We start from the raw sequence: 24,288 nt of genomic DNA, 5'->3' as shown, positions 1-24,288 counted from the left end.
CACCAATTTGGCATTATTACCATAGCTGAAATAAAAGCACACAGGTATAGTCATTTAATTTATTTACACAATATGTCACCATCAAACAAGAGTTCAAAGTACTTTCGGACAAAGAAGCAGAGTCTACTACAGGTCCGGCCTCACGCCAAAGCCGGGCCCTTTAGGAGGTTCTGTCAGGGAGGTTAGTCCGCCAGCAGGCTCACAGGAGAAACGGCCATTCCTACAAAAAGACATAAAAGGTTAAATAAACTGAACAAAAGTATAAACTCAACACTTGTTTTTGTTCCCATTTTTGAGCACTAGACTCAACATAAGCCCATTTTGCTTAAATATTGTTCACAAATCTGTCTAAATGACAGTGAGGATTTCTCCTTTTTCAAGATAATCCATTAGACCTCAGGGGTGTGGCATATGAAGATGCTGATTAGACCATGATTTTTGCAGTAGTGCAGTTTTGATTTGTTGTGAGGTTCTGGTGGGTCAGAAAACCAGTCAGTATCTGTTGTGACCACCATTTGCCTCATGCTGTGGAACACATCTCTTTTGCATTGTTGATGAGGTTGTTGATGGTGGCCTGTCAAATGTTGGTCCACACCTCTTCAATGTCTATTGGAAGTCCCTTGATATTGACAGGAAGTGCAGCCGCTGTTGTATGTCAATCCAGAGTCTCCTAGACATGCTCAATGGGTCACATGTACTGGGAGTATGCTGGCCATGGAAGAACTGGGATGTTTACAGCTTCCAGGAATTGTGTCCAGATCCTTGCAACAATCCTTGCAGGAATGAATAGCATTACAATGGGCCTTGGGATCTCGTCAAGATATCTCTGTCCATACAAAATGAACCTGTGTTTGTAGCCCATAATATACCCCTGCCCATACCATAACCCCACCGCCATCATGAGCCACTCAATCCATGTTGACATCAGCAAACCGCTCACCCACGCGATTCCACACACCCCGTCTACCCTTCAACAGTGAAGATCGGCAATCATCAGTGAAGAGAACATGACTACAACATGCCAGACTCCCATCAAATATAAGCATTCAACCACTCAAGTCGGTTACGACAAGAAATTGGAGTCGGTCAAGACTCCGATGAGGACGATGAGCATGAAGATGAGTTTCATTGCGACAATCCCTAACAGTTTGTGCGGGAATTCTTTTGATTACGCCAACGGATTGTTGCAGAATCTAAGGTTGAAGTTGTCGGGGTGGCTGGTCCCAGACGATCTTGGAGGTGAACATGCTGTATGTGAAGGTCCTGGGATGGTGTGGTTGCATGCGGTCTGCACTTGTGAGGGCATTCGGATGTACTGGCAAATGGTCTGAAAATTCTTTTGGCAATGGGTTATGGTAGAGAAATGAACATTCAATTTGAGGCAAATGCCCTTTTGTTTATGTAGAAAAAGGTTGAAGACTCACAAAAAATGTGGGCAAAAAACAAATTGTTGCATTTATTTTTTTGTTCAGTGTAGTAGCAAATGTGTTACGATTGTACCTGGGCCCTGGTGGCGGGACTCTGCCTGCTTGGAGCTCGTCAATAATATGCTCTATATCCTTTGGGGTGAGGTCCTCCTGAAAAAGAAATAAATATACTGCTAGTGGAGCAGACCAAAAGCACTGGAATGGCAAGGTTAAATCATTTGTTTTTGTTTCAGATCAAATGACGACGAGACAACAGTTCAGAATTCTAGCATTTATTCCATGGCATTTACATGTAGATATGTTTAACAACAAGGACTTACGTAATAGTTGTCATTGATCTGTACCATGGGCGCGTTGACACAGGCGCCAAGGCATTCCACCTCAATTAGCGTGAACATCTTGTCTGCCGTCGTTTCGCCAACTTTGATACCTGTGCTCACAATACAACACGCACTCAAGCTTTGGCAAATCTGGGTACGAGTGTCAGGATGCGAGCTGTGGCCGACAGCAGTTCCTGCATGAGTGTGCTTGCTGTGTCTCTTTTACTGTTCTCCTGACAGTCAATAAAAACCCGAAAAGGAAAAAAAAAAGCGACTGTGGCTCTCCTTTCCAAAATGCAAGGGAATTAAAATTTCCACACATGAAACAAAAAGACAATGTAGCGGGCGCTGCAGTAGGTGAACAACAATATCTTTTTTTTTTTTTTTTTTTTTCAAATTAGTCTATGCATGACTTAGCCATAACTTAATAAAATGGCTAAAAGTTCTAGCCTGTCACCGTAATTACTTTATTGATTTACATCCATCCATTTTTCAACCCGCTTATCCTCAACTGTTGCGGGAGTGCCGGAGCCTATCCCAGCTAACTTTGAACAAAAGGCAGACTGCACCCTGACTTATTGTTTGATAAATTGATGTTGTGGTGAGCTGGCAGCCAGATCACACAGTGAGACAACAGAGGTGGATGGCTGTGTCATTAGATGCTAGTGGACTCAACGCCGGCAAACCATTACACTCTTTCTGGTATTCGCTCCATCCAATACTCCACAGCTTTTCGCCATGTTCAGCTGATAGTTTCACACAAAAAAGACACTTTAGAGTGGAAAAAAATATATGGTTCCGAGCCTGCAAGATAACGAGCTAGCAAATAAAGGATGTAAACAGCTTGCTGTACTGCGACGATGTCATTTAAAATGTCAGCATTCCGCTCAGAGTTGTTGCATGATAGTCCTCACTTTATACGCACGCACAATGTTGTCATTCTAACAAATGTTAACGGTTTATGTTCGCTAGCTTGTGAGCTAACAGATTAAAGAATTAAACAGCTCACTGCATTGTGGCCAAGTCATTTCAAATGTCAGGGCTTCGCTCATAGTTAGGCCATCCATAAAAATATTTAGGTCTCTGGTAACAGAACCGACCAAATATATTCAAAACCAAATAAAATTGCTGAAGTCGGCCCTTTCTTATTTATTTATTTTTTTAAACATGAAGGGGACATAGGTCTAGACAAGGGAAGTAACTGTTTGTGTGTGTCAACAATAACGACGCGAGGCAGCTTTGAATGTATTCAGACATGGCTCCAGATAACGACGGCGCACTTCCTCATATGCGGCTGGAACAACCCATTGAGCAGGGGGTGGGCACTTCCATTCCTAACAGTAACCCGGGTCCTTTCTCAAATATTAGCCAATTAGGAAGTGATTTTCTCACCATCTGCCTCACGCTATCATGGCGGTCAGCATGCCGTTTGCTTTCTTTGATTATTTTAAACGGCGAATACATCGTGAGTAATAAGTTGAGAAAGGTGAGCCCTTCTTTAACACTCTAGGATGCATTCAAACAAATTGCACCAGAAGAATTTGGAGATGACATGCTGTCTGAGATAAAAGCACTGCGACTGGAGCAAACGCACGGTGGCATCCAATGCGAATGTTCTCATGATATTGAGACATCATTACAGTTCTATCCAGCGCTTAGGGTAGTGATTTTTCATTTGAGGAAAAATGCCATGCTGAGCGGCCCAAAAATTGATGTTTTTGTCACTATGATGGCAGCTGCCAAGGAAAAGTCAAGAACTTTCCCGTTTAAAAAAAAAATAAAAATCTGGGAAACCACCAGATTTTTAATGAAGTCCTGGAAGAGGTTGACCGAGCCAGTGCCTCATTCCCAAGTTCAGTATCCAAAGCAGAAGCTACGTATGTTATCCAGGTATGCACACCAATGATTTTAAATAATTATTGAGAAGTTGAAAATGTGAAGAAATAAATATTTATATAATTTATAGCTCAAACGTACCTACATCAACACGCTGAATATATTTATTGGTAGTAAATGGGCCAAAATATTTGGAGAATATCATGGAATGGAGCTTTGCGAAAAAATAAATACAATTCTGACCTACCTGCCAACTCTTTTTTTTTTTTTTTTCACTCTTATTACCGGAAACCAAAATATTTTTATGGATGGCCTTGTTGTACAAGTCACCAATGAACACAGACGGGAAGATGAACTGTTTACTAAGATCACTAGCCCGGGACCCAAGGAAATAAAGCCCTCGCTTCATCATGATAGTAGTTAAAAACGACAGCGCCTCTCACCGAGTTATGTGTGTTAATTCTGACATAATTTTGACATAGTTGCACATTATTCACAACGACGAACATCAACATGTATTTGTATTAATTGTAAATCTTAGCTTCAAGGTTAATCTTGACATAAATTTCAAATTTTAATTTGTTTGGCATCATAGTTTGGTGGATATTGAAGTTTTAAACAATGTAAGCAATTTTTAGAAGGGGTGAGGAGTCAATGGTTAGCACATTTCTGCTATTTGTGTTGGGTCTTGGTCCAAACCTACTGCAACTCGTGAGTGTACAACAGGTATATATATATATTATTTTAATACTGTTTGAAAAAATTGTCAATCATTTCATAAAATAAAACTTATTTTAAAGAGTGAAATATTTTAAGGCTTTATTTTATTGTAATTTGGATGAGCATTGCTTACAACTAATGAAAATCAAAAATTCAGTCTCAGAAAATAAGACTTATTCCATAAAATACTAAATTGATAGAAACAAAGGCTTGATATATTTCAATGTGTAATGATTCAGTTTCACTTTCTGAAACAATTGACAAAGTTTTTCACCATTCATTTTTTTAACGATACCCCATAACTCTGTGGTTAGCGCATTGGTTTAGTAAACCAGGGGTCGTGAGTTCGTATCTCACTGGGGCCTCCACTCCCCCTGAGGGCTACGCCAGGAAGGGCATCCGGTGTAAAAACTGTGCCAAACAAATATGAGCGTTTCATCTGAGATGACACGCTATGGTGAGCCCTAACGCCCTCCTTACCCAGTTTGTTCTTGATAGCCTCCAGAATGCTGTCCGAGTTGCAAAGCATACACGGCGTGGTGGTGCAGATTTGGATGAAGTACTTGCCCACGGGCTGGCGCTGGAACATGGTGTAGAAGGTGGCCACCTCGTACACTCTCATCGGTGGGATCTCCAGCACCTCAGCCACCTGAAGAGCAACAACGCGTTCAAGCAGACCTCTGTATTTTTGTTTCTCATGCCGTCGAGGTGAAACTCGCCTTGTTCATGACGCTGACAGGGAGCCATCCGTGTTGTCTCTGGGCTAAATCCAACACAGGGATGGTGGCTGCTTGCTTGTGGCCAATAGGGTACATGGAAATGATGGCTTCAATTCTCTATGGACAAAATAAAACATGTATGAGGATGACGCCGTTATTAAAAAAAAAAAAAAAAAAAAGAAAAAGCCAACAGTTACATAAGTAACAATCTCAGTTAGCCTGTATGGGTGAACAGAATGTTGGATGAATCACAGCAAGTGGATAAGTTAATTTGACTTTCTACCAACTAGTTGATTGTTCTTCCCGTCATTACATGTAATTGGCACAACTAAATGAAGAAAGATATTGTTTGTAGTAAATTAATAATTTTCCAACCAATTTCAAATAATTGGAGCATCAGATGATTTCTCGCCGCACAATATGCTACGGCAAGGTGGTCAGAAATCACTGCCACATGGTACTCTGTGAATCAACACAATGAAGCTCAGCCTCGCCGAGCAGATGATGTGTATCGTATACTTCACACCGATCTGACGGGCTTGATGGGTATCTGCCGATAATAAGCATTTTATGTTGATCAGCTTTCACGTCATAATTTGATGATCCAGTTGATGATGTCTTTGATCAACTCCGCAAAAGACATTTAGTATGCATCGGCATCATGCACAGTATAATTGGCTAAAATGTTAAGGCGTATCGCTTTTTTGACAGTAAGGTAGACAGATGAGCGTCTTAAAGTCATTTAAAACAAAAACCTGCAGTGTGGAATAGACTATGTAATGCCTGAATCACACTACAAGACAAATTTGGTCTTTCTCGTTGCAGTATGTCAGACTACTGCAATAAAATCCTGTGTGCTGATTGGACCGCATTCCGTCTCTTATGATCACTAGGCTTTATCTTGGCAACTCAAACACGATTGGATACACTCGTTACCATGGTGAGGACAACACCAATGAATTGCGCCTTGTGTATTATAAGAACAAAATGGGGAAAAAACGTGCTGGTGGTCACTGGTGCTTGGGACAGGACTTTAAATTAAGAATTGCTTGAGGTATTTTTCACGTAATTTTTATAGGATTCGGCTCGCAAGCAGGCAACAAAATATTATGTCGACTAGCAACCTAGTGCTAGCACAAACTGTTGTATGTAAACATGCCAGTGTCGTCGACTCGTGCTCTAAAATTTTGGTGTGTGAGGTAATTACAATAAAGCAATTTAATTACAGTAATTTAGCACCCATTATTTCTGTCATATTGTAATGTTGGTTTGACCTGACTGATTCGAATACATGACCTGAATAGAGAATGCTTTTAAGATTCTCAGTATACAGCACACAAGTATATACAGTCATTTAAATGGACAAATTGCTCCATATATGATCGGATTTGTGAATGGTAATTTTTTATTTTTAAATTGCTGATCCATGCATGATTGGTCCCAAAAATCCTGATCGTGCAAAGCCTACATTCAACTTTTTGATATTAAAAAAAAAAAAAAAACTAAACTATTGAACTTAGATTAAAATTACTTATTTTATTTATTTTTTAAAACCACCAAGTGGGCTAAGTTGATGATGTGGGGCGAGGGTATTTCTGTGTGCCCACGTGGCCACTGCATGCTCCACATGCATGGATCTGCACAAAAATGGACAAAGTATTTTGGCAGCCTGGTGATGAAGTTCCACCTCCACCAAGGAAAATACAATCTAATCTTTATTGGTCCTGGTGGGAACAGGATTAAATTACCCAGTGTGATAGAGTATTTGCAGTCTAGATGCAGAGATGAAAGTGCTACCTCCACCAGCAAAAGTATTACTGGATTTTAATACGTGCTTGCTATAGTAAGTTTCTTTCGGCTTGTCCCTTTCGGGGTCGCCACAGCATGTCATCTCAGATGAACGCACATATATGTTTGGCACAATTTTTGACTATGGGTGCATATAGTTAAATTAGCCAGTTATGGCTTCATTTATTTGCAGGCTTGACGCAGAAGGGTGAAGATTTCATGCTGAAGGGGCCTTTCAAATAATGCCACAAGAAGTTACGAATTTTTTGCTTGTCACGGGTGTGCTTTAAATTCCGTCCTTAATTGATAACACCAGCAACTTTAGGATAATTTAAAGGTAGGACAACCCATGACAATTTAGTAGTAGTAATATATGTGACATTTTGTGAGTAGTTACCTTTTTGTTCTCCTCAGTGAACTCAAATGGTGTGTCGGCATTGTTGTCCGCAGTGTCTCTGTGCTGACAATAGAGAAGAAGAAGGTGTCTCTTAGCACGTTGGAAAGTACACTAAAACCTCCACATTAGAGCATTAGCTTTTCTGTGATGCGAATTACCTTAGAGTAGTTTTCTCATAGGAAATAATGTTAAATCAATTCATTGGTTCCATAAAATGTATATTAACTGCACAGACAATGATTTAAGAAACACATCCATACCCTAAATTGTTATATGAGTGTAAATAATAAAGACCTAGCAATTTGAAAACAGTTAGAGTAACCAGGAAGGTCTTTGCTAAGCAATACTGTCACCTAGTGGTGTTTTAATAGTGTTTCCATTTGCATTTGTTAAAAATCAGACCCTCTCACATCAGTTGCATCATTCTGTGGTGGCATCACACAAAACAAAAGCCACAAGACATTTTTAAGGTTAAGAAATATGTCAAGATGCTGTGATGTCATAAATCAGGAAAATAATTTCACGTTGCAATGATTTACATTTGTAAATGGAGAGAAGTAGAAAAAATTGCTAAATCCATTCATTTTCCGTACCGCGGGCGTGGTGGATCTTAACCCAGATATATTCGGCTGAGAGGTGGGGTACACATATCAATTCAGGAATTTTGTCACAACAATGTGGAATACTGGGGAAAAAAGTAAAAGAAAAATAGTTCTGACGATATCCAAAATGAGCAGAACATTTTGAATCATTTGAATCTGATGAGGAAAGACTGTAAAATTGTGTAGGATTTAAATAATTTGGGTATTTTTTCATGAAAAATGTGGAGGTCAGAAGAAGTTTTGTTTTTTTTCAAAATGTGAAAAAATATATCAAGAATGATCTGAACAATTTGACATCAGGGTGGTTCGAACTGGTTGAAAAATTCTGAGGGATTAAGTAAAGATTTCTCAAAATGTAACCCTCCCGAAATGCTCACTGAGCTGAAGTCTTAATTTGTCAAGCATGATAACAATTGGGGGGGGGGGGGGGGGGTTGTCAAGAATAGGTGAATGCTGTCATGTGGGATACTTTTCCCATCAGATAATGTTTGTTGAATATGTTGGAAACAAACATATTGAAGAGGAATTTCCATCAAGGGACAGTGAAACCATACCAAAATTAAATTTCACTGCTCCACTGTTTGTTTCTTGCAATCTCCCATGAGCAACTTGTGGAAAATTAATTACCTTTGTGTGTTTGTTTGTCTTGTGATAACAATCATGCAATATTATTCACTCCACAAATAAATTCTTGTGAAACATCATCTCAGTGGGCATGGAAAGTATTGACACATATGTGCTGGTCTTTTAACGTGACCACAAATTAGTTATTGCACCAAGTGTATAATGAGAAGAAAAAAAATTCATCCATCAATGCAAAATTGGGAGGGCATATGCCTATGACAGGATCCACCAATAAGTCTCAAGGACCCATGCGAGAAATTGAACAGGAAGTTGATTATTTTGGTTTGAAATGAAGCAGTCATTAGTCAACAGGCAGTCATCAATGGCTGCACTATTTTCAATGAGAGCTAAAAAAATGATGATGGGGGAGGCACTAAAGTCTCAAGGAATTATGCTCATTGACCATTGAACAGCTTAAAAAAAAAGTTATTTCACACTTGCTCATACCCCCTCGGATGTTAAAACAACAGAAAAAAATAATTGCAGAATTTGAACAGAATTTGGTGTATGTATGCATTTATAATTTAAAAAATGCACACAAAAGTATTAAAGACGCATTTACAAAAATGAGTAGGAAGCCAAACATTTTAGTTTGAAGGAGCCATTTGACTAACGCCTTCTAGGGTGGTTCGAATGAGTCAAAAGCATGTATCCTTCCGATACAGATGACTGATACTAAATTCTGAAGCTTTTTTGTCTTATGTCATATAGTGTGGATGAATTACAGCATCAAAGTTTTAAGACAGTTTTGAGGATTCGCCATGGGAGGCTGCTTTAATTGAACCATTTTTTTTAATATACTTGTATGCGTTAAGAATGTTACTATGGAAATTCAAATATCAATTAATAAAAATTGTACGATGTCGACAGTTTGGTTACGGAACCGTGCATTTGTTTTATGGGACTTACGGACACCCTGTGGAAGTCGACAAATTGCGTTCAGAGCAATGGGTTACCATATGTGTGTTAATTAATACAGCCAACTTACCACAAATATCCCACCAGCTCCGCTGAGAGCAGCCGATCGATGAATGCTCCTCACCTAAGAAATAGAGAACAAACAACTAAGACCATGTTTCTCTCTAATACATGTATAAACTGCTCAGATTCAGACCGTACACAACTCGCAAAACCAGCTAGCATGCTACAGTTAGCGAAATGGCCTGTACCGCTTTGCCCTTGTGAGGAGTCATTCTATTTCATAACAAACACCAATACAAAATTAGCTACAAATGCATGTAAAGTGGGGAAATGATTGTCTGTCGTACCGTCTGTGACACCGCAGATCGAGCCAAAGAGGACAAAAACATCCTGAGGGTTGACGTTGGCTCCCGATTGACTCAACAAACATAGGGTACGATCGAGAACTAGCGATGTGGTCGTCTCGACGTTTGATTAGCAATGCCTAATGTGGGAATTCCGACTGTGTCCAGTCTGCGCAGACTAGCGAGTTGATCGTCGAGAGAAAATCCAGTTTGGAAAAGAGACAGCCGTTTGAAAAATAGAGAACTCAAATAAAACGAGATCAGATTATTCATTGATTAATTGTGTTGATTGCAACTACAATATTTTTAAACATGTTAAGTTGTTCATTATTATACTCGGATTCCACGCACATCTGATTGATTTGATATTTTAGCAACCCTTTATTTGAAGTTTCCCTTTGGGGATTATAATGAATATGATAACTTCTAATTACACAAAATGTAATTTATAAACAAAAACTAGTACGTGAAGAAAAGTAAATTCACTGCTCAGACAACATTTAAATCCAGAACTTAACCAGACTGTGACACAGATGTGATCGCTACTAGAGCACCATACTGCCTATACTGCTATATGTTTTATCATATTTGAATAAAATGCAGTGTTTCCTTCAATAACAATTATAATACAATATTATAATATACTGCGATTGTCTGGCGCCAGTTCAGCGTGTACCCTAAACTAACTCGTGTTCCTCCCTGAACATGGCTGGGATAGGCTCCAGCACTCCTTTGACTCTTGTGCGTATAAGTGGCTCAGAAAATAGATGGATATTACCCTATATATCCATCTATCCATCCTTTTCTTTGCCGCTTATCCTCACGAGGGTCGCAGGGCGTGCTGGAGCCTATCCCAGCTGCCAACAAGCAGGAGGCGGGGTACACCCTGAACTGGAGACAAACAGCCGCACTCACGATCACACCTAGGGGCAATTTAGAGTGTCCAATTAATGTTGCATGTTTTTAGGATGTGGGAGGAAAGCGGAGTGCCTGGAGGAAAAAAAAACACACACACAGCCACGGGCAGAGCATGCAAATTCAACACAGGCAGGGCGGGGATTTGAATCGCGGTCCTAAGAGCTGTGACAAAGGCTCTAACCAGCCGTGCCTACAGATCATATATTCTATGCATTGTACAATGTTCAAATTAATTTTTAAAATATTCATCCATCCATTTTACGCACTGCTTATCCTCACGAGGGTCGCTGGCATGCACTCACATTCATGCCTGCAGGTTATTTAGAGGTAACCTAACACATTTTTGGGATGTGGGAGGAAACCAGGGTATTCAGAGAAAACCCAGGCAAGCACGGGGAGAACATACAAACTCCACACAGGCGAGGCCAGATTTGAACCTGGGTCACCAGAAGTGTGAGGCAGATGTGCTAACTGGTTGTCCACCATTCCAACTGGTCATTTTTTCTTTTTGCAAAAGTTTAGGGTGAGAAGGTTTAAAGAGCAACAAGGGGGCGCTGCTTTCCCTTGTTTTTAGTCTCACTGTGTACACATGTGGAGACACACCCTCCTACGCAAGGATGAGGAAGAGGAGGGAAAAGAACAAAGACGGGAGATTCCACTCTGCTTGTCGAAAGGGGAGCTTATAAGTATTCTTTGGAAATTATTCGCATTTGGAATTCTGTATTTTAGGAACTGGCTCTGAGCGTCCCTCGTACTTGTGACAAATGTCCGGCTCAGGTGAGTGTCACTTTTACGTCTTGTCTAGCACACGCATGTAGCACCTCCTGGGAATACACGTTACTGTTGCTTATGGATGAGGGTCTTTGGTGGACAACATAAAGCACGTGGGCCATGGAGAGTTCACCATGGAAGTCTGAAGAGAAAGTTTTAAAATAAGACCAAAAAAAAAAAAAAATGCTCCAAATATACAATATTTTGACTTGGCTACATGTTTAATTATGTCATAAAAACAAAAGTTGTTTCAGACTAGGAAGTGAAGCAAGTAATGGCAAAAAATAGTTTTTAAAATGTTTGAAAAGTTCATTTGGACTTAAATGAAGTTATTTCAGATGATAAAGGGCAGCTTTGGAGTGCAAAACAGTTTTAAATACTTCTGAGTGACTTGCCTACATGTGTCTTAATGTCATAAAAACCAAGTTATTTCTGACTGCAAAGTGCAGCTTACAAGGCAGACAGAACATGTTTTAATCACGTTATTAAAAAAAAAAGATGTTTCTGACCACAAAGTAAAGTTAGTAAAGGGAAACTACTGTGTTTTAAAGTCTTGGATTGTTCATCTTGACTTGCCAACATGTTTAATCATGCCACAAAAAAAAACATGTTGATGATGTGTTACAGTTAAGGAGATTTGATAAGGAGAATGCAGGCGTTTTGCAGGAAAAGGGAGAGGATGCGGCATTGTTGGAGAATGAGGTCATCCCGGTTCTCCAGTTTTAAAGATTGCACATTAACACACACACACACACACACACACACAACATCATCCTTGGAATAAAAGGACAATCATTTTGCATATAACAGGAAGTCCCTAACGTCCTGGAAGGGAACACCATATTTCCTCAAAGAGTGGCCTTATACTTTTCCTCTAGTATTCTCAAGACAGTCCTAGGTTTGAGAACCGAGTTGAGAGAATGGCATGAAGTGCTCCACAAGACCAATGCCAAATACGCAATAAATAAATAAATGCAACACTACAACACTAGGCCAAAATGTTTAAAAGTGTATGTGTGTATATGTATATATATACACACACACACACACGCATAGATAGATAGATAGATAGATAGATAGATAGATAGATAGATAGATAGATAGATAGATAGATAGATAGATAGATAGATAGATAGATAGATAGATAGATAGATAGATAGATAGATAGATAGATAGATAGAGTAAAAGTTGGTAAAAATGTACTTTTCACAGACAAGTTTTTTTTAATGATTTGGCCAATTTACATGAGATTTGATTAAAGTTTATGCCACTGGAGGCTGTAGATAATATTGAATAAACTTCCACATCTGCTTCCTCTCTGCAGCCCAACAAAATGTTCCCAATCCCTAGCAACGGGGTCACCATGCCGATGCCTAATGTCTCCGTGGCAACCGGGCGTCCTCTGAGAAGCCTGGAGCTTTTACGAGCCAACTTCCGCCCTCTGAGGTGGTTTGCTAAACAAGCTTAGTGATCTCTTCTGTGAGAGATGTTTGGTGGGTGGAGTGCTCTCATCTTCCCGCTGTTGATGGCGGCCATCGCCAGCAGTTGCTTGTGCCCCCCAGCTAATATTTTGACTGACTTCCCCTCTGAGGTGCCTGTCGGGGTCTGCTGCCTCAACTACTCTGGTTCCACGCTGGGCGTGGTGCCCTGGTCTCGTCTGACCAATCAATCCAGCCTCCGTATTCTGGATCTCTCCAGGTGCAACATCACTTCACTGGAGTTTTCAAGCGTGGGGGCTTCCTTACTGGAGAAGGTCTACTTAGCACACAATGGAATTGCAGCATTACCCCGCTATTTCCTGGCAGGACAGCCACGTCTGAAGGTGGTGGATCTCAGCTGGAACATGCTAGAGGAGCTCCCAGTGGGATTCCTGCAGGACTCCGATAGCCTGCTACATCTGGATCTCCGGGGGAACCAGCTGCGCTCCCTGCCAGTGTCGGTTTTACAGAGGCCCGTCCTCAGTAACCTGGAGCTAGACGGGAACCCCTGGGAGTGTTCCTGTTCCTTCCTGCAGATCTTGGAAGTGGAGGAGCTGGCGAGAAACCTGACATGCGCTGTACCCTGGACCCTGGCAGGTCGCATGGCACGTTCGGCCAAACTGAGCGACGCATGCCGGCCGGCCAGCCTTACTGCGCTCTTTGTGGCACTACCAATCCTCATCCTTGCCACCCTGCTGCTGTGCTGGTGCTGTGGTAGGAAGAGGAAGGAAGCCCCGGTATTCAGGGCATCCAAGAAACGGACCTCCAATTCCAAAGGCACCAAGTCCAGGGGGAACAGTGACCCGATGCAGAAGACAGCAGACCACCTTGGGGAGGGGATCCTGATCCCGGCTTCCAAGATGCTCGCAAGCACCAATGAAGATGAGGAGGTCCCGCTCGGGTCCATGGAGTCACTTCATTCAAGGTCTGAGGGGAGGAGGCTCAGCAGATCCGAGCCGGATGCGATTAGCGTGACAGAGGTTCTGAAAGACTCAACCGACCGCGAAAAAGCTTACATGACTCAGTCCACAGAATACTACAGCCTGGTGCCGGGAATCCAACTGGATGACTCGGACCATGATGGTTAACATTGAGGATGCTTTAGGAAATTCAAAAGAGTGGAAACGAAAAGGATGCCAAACCAGCTTTTTCTGTTTGGTTCGGTGTTCAAATCTTGGCTAGAGCCTTCCTTCTGATGTATCTGGCTTGTCTCTGGTGTGAATGTGGTCGCATTCCCAAAACATGCAGATTAGGTTCATTGAAAACAATGATACAATACTTAGACAGTACAGACCCTTTTCAAAAAACATTAGGATATCATCAAAAAGATTATAGATTCAGGGCCCACAATTGAAACAATTTCAAGTATATATATATATATATATATATATTTTTTTTTTTTTACACAATTTGGGCTTCGGGCTCATAAAACCCACAAAATCAGGAACTCAAGTTAGATAGAACACTGTGAAAAAAATCAGCCCAAATTTTTAAATTCGTAAATTTTATAAACGGAGTGCCACACACACATCATTTGCTAAAATCAAAGTACCAGCACCGGTTTCCCAAAGTGTCATTAAATTCCTCCAGTTTGGTTTAACTCTCTCATTTGGGTTCAGTATGGGGAAGACCCTCATTGATACCCTCCAGGAGATGCGCAAGTGACAAAAGTTTATTGCTAAGGAGGCTGGCTGTTCGGAGTGCTGTGTCCAACCATATTAATTGAAAGTCTAGTGGAAGGACACATTGTGGCCGAAGAAGATGCACCAGAAAAAGAGATGACTGTGGGCTTCATCTTATCAAACAGAGAAGTTTCAAGAATCTAGCAGAGATCCCAAAAGAGTGGAATGAAGCTGAAGCCACAGCTTCAAAAACCATCACATACAGACATAGATGGGAAATTGGCTACAACTGTCAGATTCCTTGGATGAAGCCACTTCTGAGACGAAACCAACGTAGGAACCGTTTTGGCTGGGCCAAGGGGTAGGACTGGACTGTTGGCCAGTGGTCCAAGGTCCTCTTTTCTGATGAAAGTAAAGTGTGCCTTTTATTCAGGAAACAAGGTTCCAGAGTTTGAAGGAAGACGGCTGTGGAAGAGAACATCAAGTCCTTGAGGTCCTGTGTGAAATATCATTCATGATTTGGGGTGCAATTTCCAATGCAGGTGTTTGGTAAATTCGTCTTTCTTAAATCCAAGATCATCGCAGTTGTGTACCAGAATGTTTTATCGGACTTCATGATTCCTTGTACTGATGATCTGTGTGGAGATGCAAATTTCATTTTCTAGCAGGACCTGACCCTTGCCGATACCGCCAGAAGCACCAAAACGTGGTTTGATGCCTGTGCCATCACAGTGCTTGACAGGGCAGTCACCTTGCTTGAGCTAAAGCCGATTGGGAATCTTTGGTGTATTATCAAGAAAACGATGGGCACCAGACCCAAAACCAAATAAGAGCCTTCAGCAAGCATCAAGGAAATCTGGCCTCCCATAACTCCCAGGAAATTTCAGGCTGATTGCCTCAATATGCATTGAAGATTAACATATCATTGTGAAAGTCCCATGTTTTCATTGTTTTAATGTGACCCCAATTTCTTTCATTTTTCCTACAAAAACTGAGTTGTAAAGGGTGGATACTCACAGCATTCCATTTTTTTAAATTCCTTATTTTGTGGGTTTTATGAGGTGGAGGCCTTAATTCTGTAAAAATAAACAAATACTTGAAATTGTGGTCCCTGAATTTCTCTATAATATTCACTTTTTTTTTTTTGAAAGGGTCAGTATCTATCAGTTTAAAACATCTTCTTTCCTCTTCATCCGGCATTGCGTGTTGTGTGCATATGTTTTGTCGAACAATTGTGACAATTTTCAACTTCTAATGTCATATAGGTTGGATGACTGACTTGAGCATCCTGACTGCAGCCGTTTCAGATACATATCCACATTGTACCCATATACACTACAAAACAGGCATCGGTGAGGGATGGGAAAAAAAACGCAATTGTACTTACTGTTCAATTTGACATAAAAAAAAAAAAGCTGATACATGTCATATTGAGCACAAAATTGATCTGCAGTGTGACTTTAGCCCAATTCATTCAGAGAACTATATGATAATGTGAATGTGAGTTTGAATGTGTGTTTGTCTAAACAATATGTGTCCCTCAAATGGTTGCCAACCAGTCTCGAATGTGTCCCATCTCAGGTGGGACAGGCACTTTCTCACCCATAAATGGATAATATTGTTTATAATTGTAACGTGTAAAAACAATAAAACACTGGAAATGTGTCTGTGAGTGACCCCTTGTGAAGTTTTCAGTGGGGCCAATTTACATAATCACCACATGAGACTGTGTGAAATATGTCAACTATTCATTCTATTTGTCAAAGTCAAAAGGTAAGCAAGCCAAAAGTTGGATGCACAGTTAGCTTCTAATAAGAAGCAACACATATTACTGCTTGAGAATTTGTTGACATGGTGGTGGCGGAAGGGTATTTTGAAATTAGTGATGTGTATAGATGCACACATCTGAACACTAATTTACAAGTGTTTGCAGTGTGACATATGAAGTCAGGACAACCACAGACAGAGAGGGCCATCTCACCCAACGCCACAGCCCAGACCTTGGGAATCTCCCCCACAATCCAGCAAGCGTCCGCGTCATCATGTCTCACGCTAACCCCCTGAGGGGACCCAGAATATGCCCAGTGTGGGAAACATGCACACTGTGAGTAAAAAAAGAGTAAGTGTAAGTTCCCGCCAGGAAGACCCGCCGCCTCCCACACACGCGCACACGCACACACACAGCAAACTCAACCTTGTCAATGTTATTGTACTGTTCTAATCTTTCCACTGCACTCAAATGGCAAAGGGGCGTGTTAAGTATCCCAAAAATGACAATCCTGCTAATTTCTTCGGGATGTTAGGTCTGGGTCTTGTTGATGCACTAGTGTGTCTTGCCAGGACTTGCCAAGGTGGTTTGTGGCTCGTCAGTGCTCACATTTCTGGTTGTGCGCCTTGAAGGATACCTGGAGCGTCCCAGATGGAAAACAATAAGAAACAGGTGCAACTGGAATGCTTGAGTGCCTCTGACCCAATGGGGAGAGGGGGAGCGTTCCATACAATCAACATGCAGATCATATCCATCCATCCATTTTCTGTACTGCTTATCCTCACCAACATAAATGGGACATGATGAGATGATGATTGTGACGTTACTGTTTTCAAATGCCACCAGATGTGATGTAAATGGGGACAGGTCCCCCCAGAGGTGATGTCATCAAGCACGTGTGCTAGCAGCAAGGCGGAGGCTATCAATTCTTTTAAATACACCAGCTTTCTCTATCTATCTTCCATACTTCAATTTTGGTAGTAACTTAACGTAAAACCCTGGATTGGTCAAAAGAACCCTAAAATGTCAGACTTTCTATTTAATGTATGACCCTAGGTCTTTCGTGACATTCATCAAGCCTCTTCAAAGGTCAAGTAGATTCATTTTGTTTTAGTTGCATTTTACAGAATTTAACCTGTCCTAAGCATCAGTGTGATGTCCAAAGAAAACTGAAACAGCTTCATAAAAGGTTGTGCACAAAGCACACTGAAGATGAGTTCCAGCAGGAGTCAGTGTAAGGGTGTGAAAAAAAAAATGTGTTGAGAGGGGCAACGAGAGGCAAATAGATTGGAATGTATTGTGTTTTTGTTTGCACTGCTTTCCTCTGACGGATGATGATGGACACCATGAAAACTCATACTGAAAGATACATTACATACAAAATCCAATTCCAATTAAGTTATGATGGTATAAAACCTGAAAAAAAAAACCCTTCCATTTTCCAATGCCGCTTATCCTCACAAGGGTCACTGGAGTGCTGGAGCCTATCCCAGCTAAGTTCGTGCAAAAGTCGGACTGCACCCTGTCAGCCAGTCGAAGGGGAAATATCAACAATTCAATAATTTGCAAATCCTTTTATTTATTATGTTGAATATAGGTTGAGAAGAACTTTCAACTCATAAATTGGGCGTCACAGAAAGTCAAATTTTGACAAGCCGTTCGTCCAATCAACATCTGTTGTCGCAGACATTGGTCGTCACACACAGTCTAACGTGACAGTCCTTTCGTCCAATCAACGTCCAGCCATAGTTTCCTACTCGCAAGCGGTAGAAAAAATTTACAATGTTTATTTTCAGTAAAAGAGATTGTATTTAATTTCAGTATTCATCCATACAATACTGAACATTTACACGATAGCAGCGAATAGGTAAAAATCCCTCAAGTCAGACCAGTCACACTACTGTATGCGTATTTATTTGGTTTTACCAGGAGAGGTCATTGTTCCGCTTTAAAAAAAAAATTACACTCACAAACTAGCTCGAACAGAACTGGCTTTTTTTTTTTTTTTAATTCACACGTTTATAGATATATTTATGTGGTATTTGAAAGGCTTTGTTTGCATTTATCCTGTATATGAACTAAAAAAAAAAAAGAGTCCCATCCATACGATACAAACTACCTGTAATTCTCCAAAAACAGACAAAATAAAACTTAAAAACCAACCATGGTGATGTGTTGGCATAGTACTAAAGATAAACCTTTTTGAACACGGAAAATTGTGTAGTATTTTTACGTACCAATAGCTACTGCGAAAAAGGGAAGAAGCAGGTTTATTTTTGTTCTACTGTATCCAGCACTGGATGTTTTGAATCTCTGTTGGGCAAAACAAAATCCTTCTTCTAGAGAGAAATGTACCATCTAGCTTTTGGAAAGCAGTTAGGAAACTAGGCCTGGTTCACTACGGATATTCTTGTTGCTTCAAATTGTATACAGCTGACGCCAAAAATTTAGATACTGCGCAAAACCAGACATTTCAGTTTTTGTCTCATACCAAAATGAATAAACTTTAAATGCCACAATAATGAGAGAATTTTACATTTTCTTAGAGATCCAAAGTTTACATGTACAAAAAGTACAGTACTGTCTTTCAAGAACATGGGGAAGCTCAGATAATGAGATCATAACTATGGAAGCTCCTGATAGGTTAGCCTAACATGAGAGTTGTTATTTGTTGTTTTTGCACACTGTCTGTAAACGTCTGGCTTCAACTGTATGTGTAAAAGAACATCTGGAACACACTGGAGGAGAATCATGAAATACTTCCTTGTGTGGGATAAAGCTGCTCATTGCAATTGACTGGAGGGTCATTTGTGGATCTGTGCAGGATTAAAGCACATGGTGACAGACAGAAGGAAGCCCTGTTAGCCACAAGTGCAGCCTCTTCACCGCAGGCCGTGTGTAGTGTCCAAAACAACTCTTGTATTCTAATGAAAAGAGTGAACAAATGATCTGGGGAGTTCATCTGCACAAGTTTGTTTTCACCATTTGTGTATTGAACAATAATTTGTATGTTCATTTCTGCTAGTATGGCGGGGTGCAACCTGGAATGGTCACTAATCAATGATCCAGAAACATAGCATTCACGTGTATGAAGAATTTTAAGTCTCCAGTTCACCTGAGGTTACATTTGGTGAGAGACTGGTCACTCGCAAACTGACACTAACGTGCAGGTTTTTCGGAATGTGTGCAGAAACCAGAGTACCCAGAATACAATAAAATCTCAAGACCATCAAGGCATTCAAGGTGTCGGGAAGCTTTAAGAGGATCAAGGTAATCTGGGGAAAACTGCGAGTCCAGTGCCAGTAAACTTGGTTTTGATTATGTTTTGGTCTTTGCTTTGCTGTATCAGGCGAGGTCATCTTGAATCTGTGCAGGGTATAATAAAATCTCAAACCCGTTAAGGCATTCTAGAGTGAAATGTTCTTCAAGATATCATAAAGTTTGATCTCAAGACAATCAAGGAAATCTGGAGCAAAATGTGCTTCCCAGTGGCAGAAAGCTTGGCCTTGGTTATGAACTGGGGATACTTTGTTCATGCTGGCTAAAGTTTGCAGGGTACAATGAAATCCCAGTACAGGGTCACTGGAATCTCTGCAGGATTAAATTAATTTGAAGATTCTCAATTCACTCTGGAGTGAAATTTGATACTCCGGTCTTGGAAAGTGTGGTCTCAGTTATGTTGCGAGGCTGCTTTGCTCTATCCCGCACAGGGAGCTGGTTGCAAAAAAAATATCAGGACAATAGTGACTTTCTGGAGTGAAATGTAATTTCCAGTTTCACAGTTTCCAGAAAGAGAGAGTATGAGAGAGTATAGACTCCAATGTAAAACACAGAGACCATGTCTAAACTAAACTATTTTCACCCTCGGTGCGGCTTGAAAGGAGACTTCGAATCTTTGGCAATATCCCTGAGAAGTGTAAACAAGCAGATAACAATCCCCAGCACACACCGTGAGAAGCTCATTTGCACGGTTTATTCAGCAACAGTCCTGTTCCTTTCATGGCGATTGTGCAAAAGAAGAACTTACCATGTGACAAGGTTGCAGGAAAAGAGAACAAAAGTGCAGAATCATTTTCACTGGATATTGAAGCATGATGGAATTTGACCTCTGGCTCTAATTTTACGTTCCATCGTCGTTCGTCATGTCGAAGCTGGGACAGAAAGAGCAAGATTGAAACAGTTGTGACATGTCAGCTCCCTTTCACGTTAGCTGAGGAATGTTGGCCAGGAAGTCACGGTGTTGTCAGTCAGGCAGGAGGCGAGATAAGAAGGAACAAAACTTCATAAATAAGATTGACAGCTTTGCATTCCACCGAATCCCCAAACATTCACCGCCACCTTGGATCCACAATGTTTAGGTTCAGACAAGTTTAACAGCAATAATATAACCATCAATTTGATCTGGGGCATGAGGGGGAATCAAGCCAGGTACAGATACCGATCAATGTCAGCTAAGGCCCAGGAAATATTATCCTGAGTGATTATTCTGTTGTGTCGGGTGTGTTAAAAGTGATTTTCCCATCCCTATCAGCTCTGCAAAACAGTCATGGTTGCCATTATTAAATGTAAGCAGCATATAATTGGGTGGAATCTAAGCATTCCCTCCCTTGTAACCAAAATGAGCCAAGGCCCAATTACCAGATGCCTCTGAGCGATTATCCTGACCGATTATCCTGTGGTGTGGTGTGTGTTAGGAGTACTTTTTCTGCTTAGAAGATGGAGGGAATGGCATCTGTAAACGTTAGAGCCGTTTAATAGTAATGATCACTGATTCTTATGTCTGCGTTGAAGTTTGCATGAGCCATGTACTCTGTGATTGTGATGTGAAAAGGAATGATAGCCAGTTAAGCGGGGTACCAAAAGTCAGTCGGCATTCTTTCCCTTTTATGATCAAAGTCAGTAAAGGACAGATTAGCAGATGTCTCGAAAAAATTACCCTGAATCCTTACACTGGGGTCCACCCCGATCTGCCTGTAAAAATTTTTAATATTTGCAATCTATTTTTCAGGCGGCATGGGGGCTCATCTGGTAAAGTGTTGGCCTCACAGCTCTGAGGACCCGGATCCATTCCTGGCCCCGCCTGTGTGGAGTTTGCATGTTCTCCCCGTGCCTGCGTGGGTTTTCTCCAGGTACTCTGGTTTCCTTCCACATCCCAAAAACATGCAACATTAATTGGACACTCTAAATTGTCCATAGGTGTGATTGTGAGTGCGGGTGTTTGTCTCCATGTGCCCTGCGATTGGCTGGCCACCAGTTCAGGGTGTACCCCGCCTCCTGCCTGTTGGCACCTGGGATAGGCTCCAGAGGATAAGTGGCAAAGAAAATGGATGGATGGATCTATTTTTCATACTACTACCATTCTTTCTCCTTTTTATTTTCTGGGAATCCGTATGCTCTGTTGTACCCTGCTATTTCTGACAAGTCAACTCCATCCATCCATCTATTTTCTGACCTGCTTATCCACACAAAGGTTATGGGGGTGCTGGAGCCTACCCCAGCTGTCATCGGGCAGCAGACTGGGTACATGCTGAACTGGTTGCCAGCCAATCGCAGGGCACAAGAGACAATAGTTGACTGTTGAAATACGTTAAAAATAAGGTCCACGTGTACCTTGCTTCAATGACGCAGGCTGTTTTCCTGTAGTCAGAGGACACACCCACAACGCTTGTTTTTTTTTCATGATTTTGAAGCCTCCTTAAATCCACTTAGGGATCTTTTTTAATCATTTAAAATCGAGAGGGTTGTTAACAACACTCTTCTCTGTGGTGTGTGAAATTTTATAAGACATTTATTTTCACTACCCAGGGACTTGTAGATGTGGGTATGTGTTTACTGTCCTTAACGTGACTTGTAAAGCATGCGAGTCACATTCATTTCATTGTAATGTGTCTTTGTCAGAGAAGGGGCTAGGCTAGGCCCTAAAGCTAAACCGTTAGGGTGTTTCTTCAGAACTGATACTTAAATGCTCTTGGTTTGACCATGTAAAATGCGATCCTGTGACCTGCATTTCCAAAATAGCTTAGAAACACTGGGGGGTCTGCGGCCTGGTATATCAGCAGTAATCTTAAAAAAACTGTGGAGGAATGCAGGACATGTTGCCGACAAAGGTAAAGGCACAGGCCAGAGAAATTTCAACTGGCATTTGCGGCTAATCTGGGAGAGACCAAATGCCTTTCTTTGTCCCATATAGGGTGTCGCATTGGGAATGCCAGACATGACAAGCACGTTCTTTTGGTGGGATGGAGGCTGCCCCGAGAACTGAGAAGAATGTGGTTCTGGTAGTCATTAATGAGGAATGATCGTCTTGCGTTCTCGCTCGTTCTGTGGTTTAACTAAAGGACAGGAATGAGTGTGAAGCAGGAAGAGTTTCAGGGACAAGATTAGTGATGATTTGGAGTGCTCAGGGTTCTTTTTTTTTATGCCTGCGCTGAAAGGTCACAACATTTGGCAAACCAGCACAATCCAGTAACATGTCATACACGAGTTGTCTTTGCAAAGCCAATACTGCATATTTTTGACAGAGTATATTCACAAAATATTAGAACCAATTTAGTATGATGGAGTGTATTGAAAATTAGATCCATCCATCTGTTTTCCATACCTCTTAACCTCACTGGGGTCACGGGGATGCTGGAGTGTATCCCAGCTGAGGCGGGGTATACTCTGAACTGAGTCGCCAGCCAATCGCTGGGCACATATAAATAAATAACTATTCGCAATCACATTCACACCTATGAGTAATTAAGAGTCTTCAATTAACCTAATGTGCATGTTTGGGATGTTGGAAACCGGATTAACCGGAGAAGACACAGACAGACACAGGGAGAGCATGTAAACTCCACATGAGAGGCCGGATTTGAACCTGTGTCTTCAGAATTGTTAGGCAAATGTTCTAACCAGGTGACTCACCGTGCCACCTTGAAAAGTAGAGCCACAATTTAAGTACAAAGTAACCTATGGTTAAATTAATACATCTGAAAGTGTAAAAAAACCCAAAAAATAAGCATTACTGTTAATTAACGTAGCTTGCATATTTTTATTTTTTACGTTATACTGAATAATACACAAAATGAATAATAGCCAGGCCAAATTTAAAGTTTTGTTATTGAATGGTTGTCTTTTAGGTGGAAATGACACAAGGATGCCATCTCAGTAATAATACTGTAACATGTATTTTTTCATTATTAAATTGAATTCATAGTTACAGGGATCCTAATGTTTACAATGAAAGTTCATTTTTAATTTTTGAATGGTTGTCCATTAGCTTAAAATTACACAACAACAAAATCGCTACACAAAGATGTACATATTGTTATTATTAAATTTATGATAGATCATAACTTCATAGGTGGAATGGTGGACCAATTGTTGGCCTCAGAGTTCAGAGGACCACAGTTCAAATCCTGGCCTTGCCTGTGTGGAGTTTGCATGTTCTCCCCGTGCCTGCATGGGTTTTCTCCGGCCACTCTGGTTTCCTCCCACATTCCAAAAACATGCAATATTAATAGAACACTCTAAATTGCCCCTAGGTGTGATTGTGAATCCAACTGTTGTCTGTCTCTTGTGCCTTGTGATTGGCTGGCAACCAATCCAGGGTGTACCCTGCCTCCTGGCCGTTGACAGCTGGGATAGGCTCCAGTACTCCCGCGACCCTTGTGAGGATACGCGGCTCAGAAAATGGATGGATCTCTGAATGTAACCTTTTGAAGTCTGTTGGGATTTATTTACATACTTTTAAAATTAAAGCATCTACTAACTGTAAATTTGGCCAGCGAATAAATTATTTTGGTTTTAACTGAAATATTTTGTCTATCCAGCCCTCCATTTACTGTACCGCTGATCCTCACTAGGATTGAGGGTATGGTGGAGCCTATCCCACCTGACTCTTGGTGAGAGGCGGGGTACACCCTGACCTGGTCGCCAGACAGTCGCAGGGCATATCTAAAGAAATACAACCATTGGCACTCACAATCATACCCATGGACAATTTATAGTTTACAATTCACTTAACATGCAATTTTTGGGATGTGGGA

General features: G+C 41.1%; 2 protein-coding genes across 3 annotated transcripts; one reads left to right on the top strand and one right to left on the bottom strand.

Annotated features, from left to right (window-relative positions):
* Positions 1–45: 45 nt before the first annotated feature.
* ndufv2 (NADH:ubiquinone oxidoreductase core subunit V2) lies at positions 46–9,859 on the bottom strand. Its single transcript, XM_061838588.1, has 8 exons — positions 9,702–9,859; positions 9,422–9,475; positions 7,208–7,270; positions 5,023–5,139; positions 4,784–4,952; positions 1,748–1,857; positions 1,501–1,577; positions 46–220 (listed from the first exon to the last, which is right to left on the bottom strand). Exons 1-8 carry the CDS (start codon positions 9,741–9,743, stop codon positions 127–129), a joined length of 726 nt encoding a protein of 241 aa, XP_061694572.1. The 5' UTR covers positions 9,744–9,859; the 3' UTR covers positions 46–126.
* Positions 9,860–11,161: 1,302 nt separating this feature from the next.
* si:ch211-106k21.5 (leucine-rich repeat and transmembrane domain-containing protein 2) lies at positions 11,162–16,117 on the top strand. 2 transcript variants are annotated; one of them, XM_061840281.1, is made up of 3 exons: positions 11,162–11,393; positions 12,015–12,089; positions 12,712–16,117. In XM_061840281.1, the coding sequence occupies exon 3, from the start codon at positions 12,874–12,876 to the stop codon at positions 13,951–13,953; it is 1,080 nt and encodes a 359-aa protein (XP_061696265.1). In that variant the 5' UTR covers positions 11,162–11,393; positions 12,015–12,089; positions 12,712–12,873; the 3' UTR covers positions 13,954–16,117. The 2 variants fall into 2 exon arrangements, with proteins under 2 accessions (XP_061696265.1, XP_061696264.1); XM_061840280.1 differs by lacking the exon at positions 12,015–12,089.
* Positions 16,118–24,288: the final 8,171 nt, after the last annotated feature.

Source organism: Syngnathoides biaculeatus, chromosome 13 (assembly GCF_019802595.1).
Source record: "Syngnathoides biaculeatus isolate LvHL_M chromosome 13, ASM1980259v1, whole genome shotgun sequence".
Taxonomy (NCBI): domain Eukaryota; kingdom Metazoa; phylum Chordata; class Actinopteri; order Syngnathiformes; family Syngnathidae; genus Syngnathoides; species Syngnathoides biaculeatus.
Note: the sequence above shows the minus strand (reverse complement) of the source record. Positions and strands in the feature narration are given on the sequence as shown.

What these genes read in the sequence shown, in the direction of transcription:
- ndufv2 (XM_061838588.1), bottom strand. Translation starts at nt 9,743, where the DNA reads ATGTTTTTGTCCTCTTTGGCTCGATCTGCGGTGTCACAGACG. An exon ending in CTGTCAGCGTCATGAACAAG is followed by an intron (nt 4,953 to 5,022) that starts GCGAGTTTCACC and finishes GTTGCTCTTCAG; the next exon opens with GTGGCTGAGGTGCTGGAGAT. An exon ending in GTCCCGCCACCAGGGCCCAG is followed by an intron (nt 221 to 1,500) that starts GTACAATCGTAA and finishes GTCTTTTTGTAG; the next exon opens with GAATGGCCGTTTCTCCTGTG.
- si:ch211-106k21.5 (XM_061840280.1), top strand. Translation starts at nt 12,874, where the DNA reads ATGTTTGGTGGGTGGAGTGCTCTCATCTTCCCGCTGTTGATGGCGGCC.